This window comes from Rosa rugosa, chromosome 1 (assembly GCF_958449725.1).
Source record: "Rosa rugosa chromosome 1, drRosRugo1.1, whole genome shotgun sequence".
NCBI classification, from domain to species: Eukaryota; Viridiplantae; Streptophyta; class Magnoliopsida; order Rosales; family Rosaceae; genus Rosa; species Rosa rugosa.
Window position 1 is genome coordinate 66,640,273 of NC_084820.1, and position 18,247 is coordinate 66,658,519.

An 18,247-nucleotide genomic window follows, 5' to 3' on the forward strand; every position below is an offset into this window, starting at 1 on the left:
CGAGTCGTCTTTAACCCTAGAGAGGTCGAGATCGTAGACGTCTTAGCTGAGGAAATTGGCCATGGCGGCGATGAAGCTGGATTTCCCGGTGCCAGAGGGGCCGTAAAGCAAGAAGCTTCGCTTCCAGACGCGGCCGAGTCGGTTGTAATACTGCTTGGCTTTGAGAAACGACTCCAAATCGGAGTCCTCAATGGAGGTCAATGAGTTGAGATAAACGGTGACCTTGCAGTACAACTGATTCTCCATGAGATGAAGGCTTATCATATGGATTCGCACCTTAATTTCTTCCGTCTTGAAAGAAGTTCTTTTGCTTTAATTGAATTTAATTGAGAATCAATTGAACCATAACTCAAGTATGTTTACAATTGAAGCAATTAGCACCATATAATTTCTCCAGTTACCCATTCCTACCAAAACATCTATCTCGAAACTTTGAGTTTCTAAGTTCTAACTGATGAGAAGAGAAAGGGAAGATGTTGCTGGGTATGTTTTCAGGAACATTGTTTTGTAAGATGAGGGTATTTTAGAGAATTTAGCTGGGTTTAACTATACATTATTTAATATAAATAACTAGCTAGGTATATTTAGAAATTTGCTGGATACATTTAGAAATACCCTTTTTTTATTGTTAAGTACAGTTTACGGTTTTATGAGACTTAAAAGACTTTAGAGCCAGACCAAAAAAAAAGACTTCAGAGCCAAATGCCAAAGACCAAGACACGTACGTGTGAATTAAGCCATGCAGGAATTTGATTGATGTGCATTAAGATTCCTTCATGAGACCGCGCCTAATGCATGCTGCCAATTTTTGAACTTGCAAGTCTTTGCTGATCGTGTCCCTTCTTCTACTCAATAAGGTCTTCTAGTCACAGAGGTCTTCCTTCATGGTACAGAGGTCTTCCTTCTAAATCCTTCCATCACATCCATCTCAATTAGTACATAATGAATTCTCTTGCTATAAATATTTATCATGAGGAAGCTAGTTGATACACCAACCAATTTCAAGATACAGTTGCCAAATACCAACATGAAACCAACCATCGCTCCTCTGTACCTTTCCTTGTTTCTTCACATCCTCACCCTACTTGTATCCGGTGATCCACCACCTATCTACACTCCTGTGGAAGATATCACCCTCAACTGTGGCTATTCCGGTAGCTTACAGGATTTCTATAGTAACCGGAATTGGACTGGAGATATCAACTCAAAGTTGTCCCCCATAGAAGCTGGTAACACCACCTCCCAAGTCAAAGAAGCACCACCTTCCTCCTCCTCAGCTAGCCAAGTACCATACACCACAGCACGGTTATCTCGTTACGAATTTACATACCGATTTGACAACCTCACTTCTGGCCAGAAGTTCATTCGGTTGTATTTCAACCCAGCTTCGTACCCAAACTTCGAGCGCTCCAAAGCCCTCTTCTCTGTCAAAGTTGGTCGATATACGCTTCTCAATGACCTCAATGCTTCAGCTACTGCGGATGCTAATTCGGTGGAGACTCTATATAGAGAATTCTGTTTAAACATTGACGACGGAGGAGAGAGTATAAACATCACGTTCACTCCAAGCACCAAAGCCAAAGGTGCATACGCATTTATCAACGGAATTGAAATCGTTTCGATGCCAACCAATCTTTACTACTCAGCAGCACAGAGCAAGGGGGTGGAATATCTGGGCAACGAAGTGAACTATTACATCGAAAACAGCACTGCACTGGAGACGGTCTACCGAATCAACGTCGGCGGAGGCCCCATCTCGCCGGACACAGACACCGGAATGTACCGGATTTGGGAAACTGCCGACGAAACTTATTTGGATAATATAAGTAAAAAAGAAAGCGTGCTATCACAGAACAATACAATCGAGCTCAACTTCGTTACAGTTCCAAAATACTCTGCTCCAAAACCAGTTTACACAACAGGTCGGTCAATGGGGAGGAACAAAACCATCAACAAGAGCTACAATCTCACATGGGCATTTCCTGTGGACTCAAACTTCTCGTACCTGGTTAGGCTGCACTTTTGCGAGTTCGAGTCTGTCATTACTCAACCTAGGGACCGAGCATTTCTAATCTACATAGCCAATATAACCACAGAGGAAGTAGCTGACGTAATAATGTGGAGCGGTGGGAATGGGAGTCCGGTATACAGGGACCATATTGTATACATGGCTGGCCCTGTGAACTCAAACAAAGTAAATCTCTTTGTTGCACTTCAAGCAAGCCCTTACGATTGGTTTACTATCTACACCGATGCCATCTTGAACGGGCTCGAGATCTTCAAACTAAATAACTCAAATGGTAATTTAGCCCAAACAAGCCTAAAGGCGATGCAGTCAAGCCCCAACAAGCCCAACAAGAAGTCGACTCATATGCTTGCCATTGCGGTCAGCGGAGTTTCTTGCATAATACTGGTACTTTTTCTCTCTTTGCTCGGCTTTTTTGTCTTTAGCGGAGGGGAGTGGGAAGTCAAAGACTCTGGCTATAGCTACCGAATAGAAAACTCACTACCGTCTGATTTGTGCCATTACTTTTCACTGACGGACATCAAGGCTGCCACCAAAAACTTCGATGACAGTTTTATTATTGGAGTTGGCGGGTTTGGCCACGTGTACAAAGGACACTTTGATGATGGGGCCACCCTCGTTGCAATCAAACGGCTCAAAGCCACATCATCACAGGGCATCCATGAGTTCATGACAGAAATCAAGATGCTCTCTGGATTGCGCCACCGCCATTTGGTGTTTTTGATCGGATATTGTGCCGATCAAGGTGAGATGATCTTAGTGTATGATTACATGGCACACGGAACCCTCCGGGACCATCTCTACCACACCGACAACCCGCCTCTTCCCTGGGAGAAGCGACTTCAGATTTGCATAGGCACAGCTCGAGGGTTGCAATACCTTCATAGTGGTACAAAGGGCACCATCATTCACCGAGATGTGAAGAGCACAAACATATTATTGGATGACAAATGGGTGGCCAAAGTTTCAGATTTTGGGTTGTCTAAGGGCACGACTAACATGTCCAAAACCCATATCAGCACGGTGGTGAAAGGCAGTTTTGGGTATCTGGACCCGGAATACTACCGCCAACAACGTCTGACTGAGAAGTCAGACGTGTACTCACTTGGTGTAGTATTGTTTGAGGTATTGTGTGCGAGGCCAGCAGTGATTCAGACAGAAGAGCTGAAGCAAGTGAGCCTGGCTGAGTGGGCCAAGATCTGTCATCAGAATGGGGAACTTGATCAAATCATTGATCCAAGTTTGAGAGGTAAGATCGTAGCCGAGTGCCTGAATAAGTTCACTGAGGTAGCCATCAGTTGCATGCATGACAATGGATCAGAACGGCCAACCATGACTGATGTTGTTAGGGGGCTTCAAGTTGCATTGCAGCTTCAGCAGTGTGCAGAAGGGAATATCAACTGCATTGAAAGGAATGTTGAAACTGAAACAAGTAGTAGTGAGCAAAGTTATGCCACCAACAATTCCATAAAATGTATATCAGCAACTATCTTCTCTGAGATTAACAACTCAAGTGGGAGATGATGAGCATTATTTCAAAGAACTGAAAGCAATATGGACAGAATCATGAACATGTAAGTGGTGTATTGCATTATATTTTTGTACTGAATTGTAAGGAAAACCAATAGAATGCAATATTACTTGCAGTGTCATTTTTTCAAATCACATTACACTTCATTCTATGTGCCTATGGTATTCCTAGCATTACTTGTCACCAATGTACTTTATAGCTTATGAAGCTTTCTTCTATCAAATGCAACGGAAGAGTTGCCCATGATATAAGAAAGTCATCATTTAGAAATCCCAATCCAAACTCAAATGCAGATTGACCCTTTTTTTTTTTCTTCTAAAAATAGGAAATCCAGATGTGATTGTCGTGTCGTTTGAAGAATAATAACACATTCGTTATAACAACTCTTTTTAGTTTTTACTGTCAAAATTTCCTACACATTTAGTTCAAATGTCCAAATGGGAAATAATGGGTTTATCACAATTACTAGTAGAACTCCCATCTATAATTCAGAGGGATAATCAAAACCTTCCAACTGTTTCGCTGTCGAAAAATGATATATCCAACATCAAGGATAACATAGACTCAGAGTATCCTAGTGAATACAAACAAAAATCAAACAAAGAAATGTTACCCCAAAGTAACTGGCATCAAGATGTTGCAATTACTTTAATGTACCAAAAATGAAATATGGAAAACCCCTGAAGAAAGGTTAATATCTAACACAAACAAAGAAGATCAATTTTCTGGTTTCCCAGAATGGTGTTGGAGATTCACCTGCATATCCCTGAAGTGATGATACCCAATAAAGCTACAAACTTTGAACTCCTGTGAACACCGCAGCATTCCTCCAGATACCAATTTCTGTACTTCTGCCATTCTCGCTTCGACAAACGAATTTTTGGATTGGGAAACGGCGGAATTTTGCTGTGAATTAGGGCTTTTGATTTGGGCTGAAATCAGAAGGGGTGTTATGTGAGGGAGACAACTGATAAGGTTATATCGGTACTTTCGCTTCACGAATGACCTCCACGAACGACATCGTTATTCCTCTTCAAATTTTGGCGCTCGATTTGGGTACGAACCCGTTTCTGAAAAATTATATTTATCTTTTCAAAAAAAAAAAAAAAGTCTGTGGTTGAAGGGTAAAGTTCCACCTTGTTGTAATTGGTCTATGTGATAATTATTGGGTTTTTCTAAATAGATTATACAATTTTTTATTTTTATAAAACGGGCTAAACTTGTTAAAATGAAAATATTGAGATACAATACCAAGACTTCGAGCAAATCTTGTTTGTCGGGAATTATACTTGTTATGGCGACTAAAACAGACTATGCAAATTTAACTAAAACAGTCATTCAACAGTTAATATTAACAGTCTATTATTTTGAAATAAGCACAAGTGGAAGCAAGCACTGCCATTATTATTTGATCAATGTGGATTGCACGTCTGCGCTACCAAATTTTGACTTGTAAGCCTTTTCTACCAAGTATTGACTGGAAGAATCAAAGTATGCAACAACGTGCCCGTAAACCATCACTCCCACTCCTCTTTACCTTTCTTTCCTTCTTCATATTGTCACCCTACTCGAGCCAGGTGATTCGCCGCCTAATCTCGGTAGAAAATATCACAGTCCATTGTGTCTATTCCAACCTCATACATGATCTCTATAGTAAAAGAAACATGGACGGGAGATATCAATTTAACAATTTTCAATTTTCACCCTTTGGTAATACTTCTAGAAGCACCACCTTCCTCCCCCACAAATAGACTAATACCAAACACTACTTCTTCTTCTTTTTTTGGCAAGATAATACCAAACACAACTTGCTGGTTATCTCATTTCGAATTTACATACATATTTCGGAAATATTATTTCCCCTCAGTCCAGGCCGGAAGTTCATCCCTTTGTATTTTCACCCAGCTTCATGCCCAAGCGCTCCAAAACTCTCTTCTCTTCAAACCCGGTCGCTTTACTCTTCAAAAGATCTTGTTCTAGAGAGCAAAGCTGTGGGGGAAACGAATCAGTCCAAGGATTGCCCGGGACAATCTTCTCCGAGATCATCAATCTGGTTGGGAGATGTTGGACGAGCAACATTGTTAACAAGATGAAGCAATCTTAATTTGTAGAATCATATATATATAGATTCATAGGAGGGTGCGTGAATAATAGTATGTAGTAAATTAGTGTGTCAGTAACATTTCAACTCAATCTCTATTTTTTTCCATCAATTGGGCAGTCAGTATTTTTTTGAACTGATAAATTGAGGAAGTCTTGTGCGTCTTTGTTGAAAGACTCCAAGCCATGTAAATTCCAATATAGCTGCATCCCATTTATGTTTGATAATGACTGTGGTCGTTTTCCAAATGAAAGACTTCACAAGTCATTGGCACCAGTATGTGTAGAATTTGCTCAAGGATTATGATAGACCTCACACGAAAAACATCAATTTGCAGAGAATAGTCTAGCAAGCTCGATCAACACGCATAAAGTAGAGGAGGACAGATTCGTCAACTCCATTGCTTTCCTAGTCTAGCAAGTCTTTGATGATCATACCCCACTTTCTACTCAAGAAATTACAATCAGTGGAATCACAGAAACCCAACCATACACAAAATCACAAAATTTCTATCATGAAGAGCCTAACCAACAAATAAATTTGTACAGAAAATTCCATGAAACCCATTATTCGTCCTCTCTACCTTTCCCTGTTTCTGCACATCATCTCCCAACTCGTGGTCAGTGATTCGCAACATATCTACACTCCGATTGAAGATATCACCATTGCCTGTGGCGATTCCGGCACCCAAATCAGTAAGTCTGATAACCGAACTTGGAGCGGAGATATCAACTCAGAAGTCTTCCCCTTCGAACAACACCAAGTTGGTAACAATACATCCCAAGTCAGAAAAGCACCAACGTCGTCCTTCACAGGCAGAGTGCCGTACACCACCGCAAGGGTTTCTCACTCCAAATTCACATACAGATTTTCGCTAACTACGGGCCAGAAGTTCATACGTTTGTATTTCTACCATGCTTCATATGCTAACTTTGACCGCTCCAAAGCCCTGTTTTCCGTCGAAGCCGGTGGCCATACCCTTCTCCAAGACTTCAATGCTTCAGCCACTGTGGATGCTGCTGGGGTGGAGACGATATACAGAGAGTTCTGTTTGAACATTCATGATGGAGATCAGATTCTGAACATTATATTCACTCCAAGCAAAGCCAAGCAGGCATATGCCTTTATCAACGGAATCGAAATTGTGTCCATGCCGACCTATCTTTACTACACTGCACCTCAGAGCAATGCGCCTGATTATATAGGCGGGGGAGACAGATTTCCTATTGAGGAGAACACTGCTATAGAGATGGTTTACCGAATCAATATCGGTGGCAGCTCAGTCTCATCCAATCAAGATACTGGAATGTATCGCAATTGGGATGGTGAGGATGAGACCTACTTGGATGAATCAATTAGAAATCTAACTGTTTCACTGTCCAACCCAAGCATTCAACTCAAGTTTGCCAGAATACCTGAATACAGTGCGCTGAAAGAAGTTTACCAAACAGGCCGCTTAATTGACAACAACAAGACAAACAACAAGAGCTACAATCTCACCTGGGAATTTCCTGTAGATTCTAACCATCCCTACCTGGTTAGGCTGCATTTTTGTGAGCTTGAGCCCGAAATTACCAAGATTGGAGGGCGGAATTTTCTAATTTACATAGATAATCAAGCCACAGATAAACCAGAGATAGTCGAATGGAGTGGTGGAAATGGGATACCAGTATACAGAGACTACGAGGTGGTCTTGTCTATCCCAGAAAGGCAAAAGAAAGCAAGTCTTGTTATCACACTGCAAGCATTCCAACTGGATTGGATGATTCAATACAACAATGCAATCTTGAATGGGCTTGAAATCTTGAAACTGATCGACTCAAAAGGCCCTCAAGCCGGAAGCAGCACCAACCCGAAGGTGACACCGCTAAGCCCAAGAACTTCAAAGAGTTCAAGTCCTGTGCTTGCCATCGTTGCTGGTGTAGTTTCCAGCATAGTAGTATTCTCTGCCCTTGGATTCTTGATTTTCAGGCAAAGATGGAAAAACAAGGAGTCCGGCTCCAGCCACAGGACAATGAAATTAACAATGACCCCCAGCTCTTCACCGTCTTATTTGTGTCGTTACTTCTCACTGGCAGAGATCAAAGCCACCACCAAGAACTTCAATCATAATTTCATTATTGGTGTGTGTACATACCTCCAATAATATGAAGTATTTACTACGTCACCAAGCATAAGTAACACCCACTTTGGGACATCCACAAGACATGGCAAGGCCCAACCGAGACATACATCGTGTAGCCCTATGTTCAGGCTACGCGGCGGTATCCGGAAGTCGCAAATCCGCCACCGGGAAGCCACCTTTCCGCCCTTGCCAAGATGCCACCACAACATAGCTTTCTACATGCTTCTAGGCTTTCTAAACTAGAAATATGTGGAAACTTGTCCCACATCGAAGAATAGGTAGAGGAAGGGCATTCCTTCATCTATAAAAGGAATGCCTCCTCCCACAACTCAACACATTCATTACATCTCTTGTAATCTTGTTAGGCCGCAAGGCTCGACACACTAGTATAGCTTTCAAGTGGACGTAGTCTCCCGCTCATGCGGAGGCGAACCACTGTACATCTTGTGTCAATCTCTCTCTCTCTCTCTCTTTCTTTATTTATAGCTAACTAGAGATCCCCACGGATCACTAACGTTAACATTGGCGCCGTCTGTGGGAAGCCGGCACGCAAAGGCTTCATCACCTACCACGAGCTTTGGCCCGTCAGCGTCTAGTCAACACCCAACATGGCTGGTCAACGCCGGTCAACACGTGGTCAACGCCCATGGAGTGGTCAAAACTTGCAGAAACACCAACATATGGGGCGGTCAATGCTTGGTCAACGCCCGACGGGGTTGGTCAACGCCCAACCCATGAAAGTCAACGCTGGCACCAAAAAAAAAAAAAAAAGAAAAAAAAAAAGGGAAACTTGGCGGCAAAACTTCTCTGGACACCCAGAAAATCTCTCTGGGCACCCAGAACCATTTTCAAAGTCTTCAGCGGTAGTTTTTTTCCCGCCAAACTTCCATCTCTGGTCACTACCTGCAACTTCCTCCGCTGCGCTCTTCCGCCCAGCTGTAGCTCCGAGGACCCGCCAGCGACCGCAGCTCATCTGAGCTCCGCTATCAACAAGTTTCGCTCCGCCGAACTTCACAGGCAAGGCTATATCCGCCAAGCCCCCCGCCTAACTGAGCACCGCCAAACTATGATCAGCGGGGTTTTTTCCGCTCATCGCCGTCAGCGGAAAATAGGCTTCTGAGCTTCGGTCGGCAGCAGCGGCAAAACCTCCGCCAGCAAGCCCTTCCGCCCACAACCATCAGCGGTACCACGAGCAAGTTCCGCTCCGCCGGACAACCCGCTAGCCTTCACCACTAGGAGACACCGCTGAACAATGCTCCGCCGCCGCTGGCAAAAACCACGCTCTGCCGGCACTCCTCCGCTGAGCTGCTTCACCGCTGAGCTCTCCTCCCCTGGCTGAGCTCCACTCCGTCAAGCTCCGCCGAACTGGTCACCCTTAGCTGGTCCTCCGCCGAGCTGGTCCGCCGGCCGGGAAACTCCACCCAGCAAACTCGGACTCTCCGCCGCACTTCGCTCCTCCGCTGAGCTAGCTCTCCGCCGGCCCCCGGTAGAAGCTCCATCTTCGCCGGATAACACTCGCCGCCCGACTCTTTCTCTGCTGACCACCAGCCAGCGGTAAAACCTCCGCCGGCCACCATGCCGCTAGGAGCAACTGCTAGCCAAGGCTCGCTCCGCTCCGCCGGCCAGTTCTGCCGCCAATCAGGGCTTCCTCCATTGGCCACCACCGCTGCGCATATCTCCGCCGAGCTTCAGCTATTGCCTGCAAAGCTATCACCCCGCTAAACACCAACGGCGGCTTCGACCATTCCCGGCACCGCTAACTTCCATCAGCGGCACAACAAGCTCCGGCTTCCGAGCATCACCGCTCTCTGCACGCTCGAACGCCCATCTCTATACAGTTACGGAAAGATAAGTCCTCTTCTCTATACAGTTTGTTTCTTTCAAAATCGCCGACATTCAAATATATGTGCTCTTCGACTTGCTCCGCATGCATATTTCAAAGTCGTCCACTTAATTTGTCTTCAGCCCAGGTGTCCGCTGAACAAATTGATTAGACATGCACATGATTCGATGTATTCCTATATTTGCATGCAGCCATACACGTACAACTAGCTTGGCTGGCATTTCATAATTATCAAATTGGCATGACTTTGTGGCTTTCATAATTATCAAATTAGCATGCACGTGGGCTAACTGGCAGATTGCTGCAATCATCAGTTGGCTCCCCACGTTAGTCTGTCGCTGCTTTCCAATGACTAGCTTATATAAATATACTCTTATAGAGCCACACCTTTCCAATGATATATCATGCATATATTACTCATACACATGAACATGTCGGTTACCACAACCTTCCCACGTGAAGTTGTCCGTCGGATTACAGAGCGTGACATGCCATATACATTGTACTACTATTTACAATTATATTATACCCTCATTTTTATTCATGAATTGCTAATCATTTACCTTATGTTAAGGAGATACATTCGCCGAGTACCGCTTCAATTAACAAGCCTCTTACTACGGTGATCCGCCACCGGCAATTGACCGTCATGCTCGGCCAAACTCCAAACTCGGCATACGATAAGTGCCTTCCTCTTATCTCTTACGCTCTTGCAATTTGAGCTACCGCACATGCCAAGTCTATACATGCTTGCTCTATGTGTTTTGTCATTTTTTCGTGCACATACAAACTGTACGAGTCCACGGTCTACGACCAAAACCGCCAAGCGGTCAGGCAACGCCTCATAATAGCCATTGATCCGGCAGCAAGGGACTAGTTAACACAGCCTACGGCAGCCATTGATCCGGCAGTTAACCCCGACGCTTGGGTACCAAAGATTGGGATCGCTTCCCAACACCCTCTGCTCCGTGCAGCCCCCCCTCAACAAACATGGCTGGGGAGTCGGGGACTCTCTAGCGGGCCTAGCAGGGGCCCAACCCACGAGCTTCCCGCTCATGCCTTCCCGGCAACCCTTGAGCTTCCGCTCACGAGCTTCCCGCTCATGCCTTCCCGGCAACCCTTGAGCTTCCCGCTCATGCCTTCCTGGCAACCCTTGAGCTTCCGCTCACGAGCTTCCCGCTCATGCCTTCCCGGCAACCCTTGAGCTTCCGCTCACGAGCTTCCCGCTCATGCCTTCCCGGCAACCCTTGAGCTTCCCGCTCATGCCTTCCCGGCAACCCTTGAGCTTCCGCTCACGAGCTTCCCGCTCATGCCTTCCCGGCAACCCTTGAACTTCCGCTCATGCCTTCCCGGCACCCCATTGAGCTTCCGCTCATGCCTTCCCGGCAATCCTCGAGCTTCCCGCTCACGCCTTCCCGGCATTCCCAATCTTCCCATTCATGTCTACTCGACACACCACACGTTAATGGAACATGGAATTCTTCTACCATTTGTCGCTCCCGACAAATTGAATTCTTTTCGCGTTCCATTAATACGAGCGACAACCAAACCAACACAAGCGTTCACGCACTCATCATTTACACGTTACAAACGCTTACCTTCGCAGCGCTCCTACAACTTACATTTATCATATGCAATCCATATGCTCACACGGCCATACGCGCTCTCGAGTTTGTATGTCCTAATCGATCGTCATCGACGCCATTCGCGTGTATACATCAACATGTATCACGCACCTCATACGTTTATATATGCCAACGCATATCAATGCAACTCACATTTTTTGCCCAATGCAACAAGCATTCTACATATGCGCGTTTTTTATCTCATTGTGCAGGATCACACGAGTCCCTTCTTGCTTACGGAGTTCGGGGACTTGTAGGGGCTCCGTACCGCCCGATTACTTATGCTTGATGACTTCATGATTTGAACTCCCCAACCAAGAAGCTACTCTTACTCGGGGACTTCGGGGACTTGTACATACCTCCAATAATATGGAGTATTTACTACGTCACCAAGCATAAGTAACACCCACTTTGGGACATCCACAAGACATGGCAAGGCCCAACCGAGACATACATCGTGTAGCCCTATGTTCAGGCTACGCGGCGGTATCCGGAAGTCGCAAATCCGCCACCGGGAAGCCACCTTTCCGCCCTTGCCAAGATGCCACCACAACATAGCTTTCTACATGCTTCTAGGCTTTCTAAACTAGAAATATGTGGAAACTTGTCCCACATCGAAGAATAGGTAGAGGAAGGGCATTCCTTCATCTATAAAAGGAATGCCTCCTCCCACAACTCAACACATTCATTACATCTCTTGTAATCTTGTTAGGCCGCAAGGCTCGACACACTAGTATAGCTTTCAAGTGGACGTAGTCTCCCGCTCATGCGGAGGCGAACCACTGTACATCTTGTGTCAATCTCTCTCTCTCTCTCTCTTTCTTTATTTATAGCTAACTAGAGATCCCCACGGATCACTAACGTTAACAGTGTGGGAGGATTCGGCAATGTGTACAAAGGATGCATTGATGGTGGAGCCAATCTCGTTGCTATTAAACGACTGAAACCTGAGTCATCCCAAGGTGCCCACGAGTTCAAGACAGAAATTGAGTTGCTCTCCCAACTTCGTCATCGCCATTTGGTTTCACTCATTGGATACTGTACTGATAAAGGTGAGATGATCTTGGTATATGATTACATGGCCCGTGGATCCCTCCGTGATCATCTCTACCACACCAATAACTCAACTCTTTCTTGGGAACAACGGCTTCAGATTTGTATCGGCACGGCTCAAGGGCTGCAGTACCTTCATGGCGGTGCCAAGGGAACCATCATTCACCGTGACGTGAAGAGCACAAACATCTTATTGGATGAGAAATGGGTGGCCAAGGTTTCGGATTTTGGGTTGTCAAAAATGGAGAGCCCCAACATGTCCAAGACCCACATAAGCACGGTAGTGAAGGGCAGCTTTGGGTATCTAGACCCAGAATACTACCGACGACAAAGATTAACTGAGAAGTCAGATGTGTACTCATTTGGTGTGGTTTTGTTTGAGGTACTATGTGCAAGGCCAGCTGTGATAAATACAGAGGAGATGAGGCAAATGAACTTATCTGAGTGGGCCAAAAGCTGTCATCACAAGGGGGAACTTGATCGAATCATCGACCCAAGCTTAATGGGTAACATTGCAACCGAGAGCTTGAATAAATTTGTTGACATTGCAATGAGCTGTGTGCATGAAAATGGTGTTGAAAGACCGTCCATGGATGATGTTCTCAGGGGGCTTGAGTTTGCGTTGCAGATTCATCATAGCCCAGAGAAGGATATCAACTCCATTGAAAGGAAGGTAGAAACTGAAACAAGTAGTGGAGAACCAAGTTGTGCGACCAAAGATTCCATTACATGTATATCTGGGACAATCTTCTCTGAGATCAACAATCCAAGTGGGAGATGATGAGCATCTTTTTGAAGACTGAGACGAATCTGAATAGAATTATGATATCAGTGTTGGGAAAATATGTTGCATATTCAACCATCTATAGTAAAACCCAATTGAATGTAAACTTCATTGCAATGACTCATTCAAATCACATTAAAGAGATCCAAATCATTGTAGTACCTTGACCATTTACTTATCACCAACGTAGTAGAACTTTCAGGTGGATTTTTTACTGCAAATTGCAGCACAAGTGTTTCTGATATACAAGGCATTCATCATTTAGACTTTAGAGAGCCAACAATCATAGACACCTTTGTTCTTATTGCTGGATGTCTTGTTCGTACACATCTTCCCTTTGTTTGTCGAGCCTATAGTGAGGTACAGACAGAGTTCAAAAGGGTCAAATCTTTGCCGGTAACAGGAGACTTTGCTGTCAAAATATGCAACACATGTGGTTCAAATTAGAAATAATGGCGAAAAATGCTAGAACAACCACCCATCAGCTATTTAAATTAAGACAGAGACTTAAAAAGGTGGTCCAAGCTACATACCAGTCCAAAGGAAAATGGGAACTTCCTAACGAGGTTCCTTTACCCTGTCTTCGAGCCATGGTTCGATCGACGGTCATAGGTAGAGAGAACTTTCCTGCTAATTTACAGCCAAATACCCATTAATCAATTTGTCAATCCCATCCCTTACTCCAAAAGAAAATAAGCACTCCTGCTCGAAGTCTTTTTATTGACGGATGGGTGCATTTGTAAATTTAAAGGACTTGAGCAGACTTTGGCCTGCAAGTATTTGTTCAGCTTCAACATGCCATACATATCTAGAAGTAGCTTTCCTCTGAAAACCTCCCCTCTTTTTTCTTGCTATTTACGATGAAACCAATTCTCACACTGCTCTACCTTTTCCTGTTTCTGTATGTTGTCACCCTCTTGGTGGCCGGAGATTTGCCAGCTACGTACACTCCGGTGGAAGATATCACCCTTGCTTGTGGCACTAATGGGATTGTCACTGACGCTTATGGCACTTATAATTCAAGAAATTGGAGTGGAGATATCAATTCAAAATTCTCGCCCATTGGTAACAGTAACACCACTCCGTGGGGAAGAGGGCGGCTTTCTCACTCGGAATTTACTTACAGATTCAATCTAACTGCAGGCCAAAAGTTCATTCGCTTGTACTTCAACTACCCATATTCCAACACCAACGACCCATATTCCAACACCAGCTCCACATATTCCAACACCAACTCCAACGCTCTCTTCTCTGTAAAAGCCGGTGACTTCACCCTTCTTGACAACTTCAATGCTAGCAGACATTACACAGAATTTTGTTTGAACGTTGACGAAGAACAGAGTCTAAAGACTTTCAACATCACATTCAGTCCAAGCAAAGACGCCTACGCGTTTATCAACAGTATTGAAATCGTGTCGATGCTAACCAGTCTTTACTACTCTGCAGCGGAAAGCGATGGGTTTCAGTACGTCGGAGGTAGCCAACTCAAGTATCGCATCGAAAACAGCACGGCTCTGCAGACGCTCTACCGACTAAACATTGGCAGCCATTCCGATGAAGACATTGGCGTCCAATCCGATGAAGACATGTACCACCAGTGGGATTCTTACGATGCCGGGTACTTGGATCGTTTAAGTGAAACAATCAGCGTGGAATCACACAACTCTACAATCATACAGCTCAAATTTGTTAAAATTCCTCAGTACTCAGCACCAGCAGATGTTTACCTTACAGGCCGGTCCCCGGGGTTGAAGAACTACAATCTCACCTGGAGATTTCCGGTAGATTCTTCATTCCATTACCTTGTGAGGCTGCATTTCTGTGAGTTTGAACCAAGTTTTACCCAGTCTGGGGACAGAAAGTTTCAAATCAACATAGACAACCAAACAGTGGAAGAAGGAGCGGACATAATCCAATGGAGTGGTGGAACTGGGATTCCAGTTTACAGAGACTATGTTGTGTACATGTCTAGCCCTGAAAATGAAACGGAAGTACTTCTCTCTCTCTCTCTTGCAGCAGATGAGAAGAGCTCATATAATGAGGCAATCCTGAATGGGCTCGAAATCTTCAAACTCCTTGACTCGAATGTCTCATATGACGCCCCACACAATCCTGATTCACCGCAAGTGAAAAGACCAAAAAAGTTGAGTGAGTCAACTCCTACAGTTGCCATTGTTGCTGGTGTAATTTCCAGCATAATTGTGTTCTCGGTGATCGGATTCTTGGTCTTCAGGCGAGGATGGAAAGCTAAGGACTCAAGATCCAGCCACAGGACAAAGAAGTCAAGGAAGGTCTATAAGTCATCTTTACCGACTTATTTCTGTCGTCATTTTTCACTGCCAGAGATCAAAGTCGCCACTGAAAACTTCAATGCTACTTCTATTATTGGAGTCGGAGGATTCGGCAATGTCTACAAAGGACGGATTGACGGCGAGGCAACCCTTGTCGCAGTCAAGAGGCTGAAACCGGATTCATCACAGGGTGCCCATGAGTTTAAAACGGAAATTGAATTGCTCTCCCAAATCCGTCATCGCCATTTGGTGTCTTTGATTGGATTTTGTAATGATAAAGGTGAGATGATCTTAGTGTATGATTACATGGCACGTGGGACACTCAGGGACCATCTCTACAACACTGAGAACCCACCACTTCCTTGGAAAGAACGGCTACAGATTTGTATTGGCGCAGCACGAGGGTTGCAGTACCTTCATAGTGGTGCCAGGGGCACCATCATTCACCGTGACGTGAAGAGCACTAACATCTTATTGGATGAAAACTGGGTGGCCAAGGTTTCAGATTTTGGGCTGTCGAAAGGCACGAATGACATGTCCAAAACCCACATCAGCACTCTGGTGAAAGGCAGTTTCGGGTATCTGGACCCAGAATACTTCCGAACACAACATCTGACTCCTCAATCAGACGTCTACTCATTCGGTGTAGTGTTGTGTGAAGTATTGTGTGTGAGGCCAGCTGTGATACATACAGAGGAAATTAGGCAAGCAAGCCTGGCTGAGTGGGCCAAGAGCTGTCATCAGAATGGGGAACTTGATCAAATCATTGATCCAATTTTGAGAGGTAACATCACAGCCGAGTGCCTGAATAAGTTTACTGAGGTAGCTATCAGTTGCATGCATGATAATGGAACAGAACGGCCGTCCATGACTGATGTTGTTAGGGGGCTTGAGCTTGCCTTGCAGCTTCAGCAGAGTGCAGAAGGGAATATCAACTGCATTGAAAGGAATGTCGAAACTGAAACAAGCAGTAGTGAGAAAAGTTGTGCCACCAACAATTCCATTAAATGCATATCTGCGACAATCTTATCTGAGATTAACAACCCAAGTGGGAGATGATGAGCATCAATTCAAAGCAATGAGAGCAATCTGGATAGAATCATACCGGGTAAGTATTATCACATTAAGTATTCCAACTGGATTTGCTAGGAAAAAACAATAGAATGCAAAATTATTTGCAGTCCCAGCACATTACACTTGATTCTATATCCCTATGGTAGTCCTACCATTACCTTTCATCAATGTACTATATAGTTTATGAAGCTTATTACTGTTGAATGCAACAGAAGAGTTGCTCATGATAAAAGAAAGTCATATTTTGGAAAGCAAAGAATGATAATACATTTGTAATGACAAGACTCTTTTCATGTCAAAATTTCCTACACATTTCATTCAAAATTACAAATGGGAAATAATGAGTCATTATTACTGGTACAACCTCCCATCTATAATTCATAATAAAGAGAGTGGTCTAAACTAACACACCTGTGATCGCCGAAAATCGGAAGTTCCCAACCAACGACCAAATCTTCCCAATTCCAATTCCAATTCCAATTCAAATTATAACAAAAGCAAAGAGGATTAATTTTCTGCTTTTCCAAAATTTGAATTCAAATCGAAATTACATGGATTCACCTGCATATCCCAGAAGTGATGATACCCAGAAAAGCTACAAACTTTGAGTTCCTGAGAGCACCAAAGTACTCCTCCCAGATTACCCATTTTCCGATTTCTGTTACTCTCGTCTCGACAAGCAAACGTCGGAGTGGGAAACGGTGCCGTTTCGATGTGATGCTGTGAATTGGGGGTTTTGATTTGGCCGAAGCGAAGAGGCTAAGGATGAGCATATTAGGGAGGGTTATTTTGGTAATTTGGCTCTGCGAATACGAGAGAACGACATTTTTAGTCTGAGTGTTTCTATTGAGACCTCCAAATCTGCTCACTTGACCTCATTCATAATCGAATTATTAAATTACATATATAACCTACTATAAAATGACTATTAAGGACAATAATTATATCAAAAAAATATTATTTTTATTTCTCTAGACTTTCCAATTCAATAATAATCAGATTACATTCTTTATTATTTTCCTTATCTATTTTCATTTTCCAATTTCACTACATACTCATTAAAGCATTCATATATATTTAATAAGAACTAAAACTATGATTAAGATCATGTGACATAAAAATATATGATATACATGTTGAACACATATTGTGAGGGAGAACAAAATAAATCATATTATAACCTAAATCTAAGTCTATCTATTATATTTGTAAAAAAAAAAAAAAAAAAAAAAAGAGAGCTAGCATTTATAGAAAAACTAAAAAAAAAATTTAAATAATTAATCATGAGGTGCAGAAAATAGAGAAAAAAAAACATTAAGAAAAAAATGATTACTCTTTTTTTTTTTGCACAACTAAAAGAAAAAAAAAGTTTAAAAAAAAAATCACACAATGGTTCATGTTATTTTCTTGTTGATTAGAAATTATTTTTGATTTTTTTTATTAGATAAGAGATTTATATTGTCTGATTAAGGAATAGACATGTAATTAAGATTATAGAGTAATTAATCATTGAAATGACTAAGATTTTTATTTTAAAGATAATAGTTTGTTTGCAAATTATATGAGTGAGGTTATTTAAGGAACTTTAGTGAGGTGTAGTGAGTAAATTTAGTATTTGAAAATTTGATAGGAGGTGCAAAAAGCATAGAGGTCAAGTGAGCAAATTTGGAGGTTCCAACAGAAAAACTCTTTTAGTCTATTTCAATTTTCGCGCCTAACCAGCGAGGAAACGACACCGTTAACGCTACTATTTTCGCGCTGGATTTGGGTGCCAAGTAAACCAACCTGAATTTT

At 43.3% G+C, this 18,247-nt stretch overlaps 2 protein-coding genes across 2 annotated transcripts; both read left to right on the forward strand.

Moving 5' to 3' along the window:
• Positions 1-955: 955 nt before the first annotated feature.
• On the forward strand, positions 956-13,232 carry LOC133733450 (uncharacterized). The gene is made up of 3 exons (XM_062161072.1): positions 956-3,547; positions 6,200-7,785; positions 12,122-13,232. Exons 1-3 carry the CDS (start codon positions 971-973, stop codon positions 13,083-13,085), a joined length of 5,127 nt encoding a protein of 1,708 aa, XP_062017056.1. The 5' UTR covers positions 956-970; the 3' UTR covers positions 13,086-13,232.
• A 483-nt stretch (positions 13,233-13,715) lies between these two features.
• LOC133726267 (receptor-like protein kinase FERONIA) lies at positions 13,716-16,816 on the forward strand. Its single transcript, XM_062153783.1, has one exon. It carries the CDS (start codon positions 13,949-13,951, stop codon positions 16,436-16,438), a length of 2,490 nt encoding a protein of 829 aa, XP_062009767.1. The 5' UTR covers positions 13,716-13,948; the 3' UTR covers positions 16,439-16,816.
• The last annotated feature ends 1,431 nt before the right edge of the window (positions 16,817-18,247 follow it).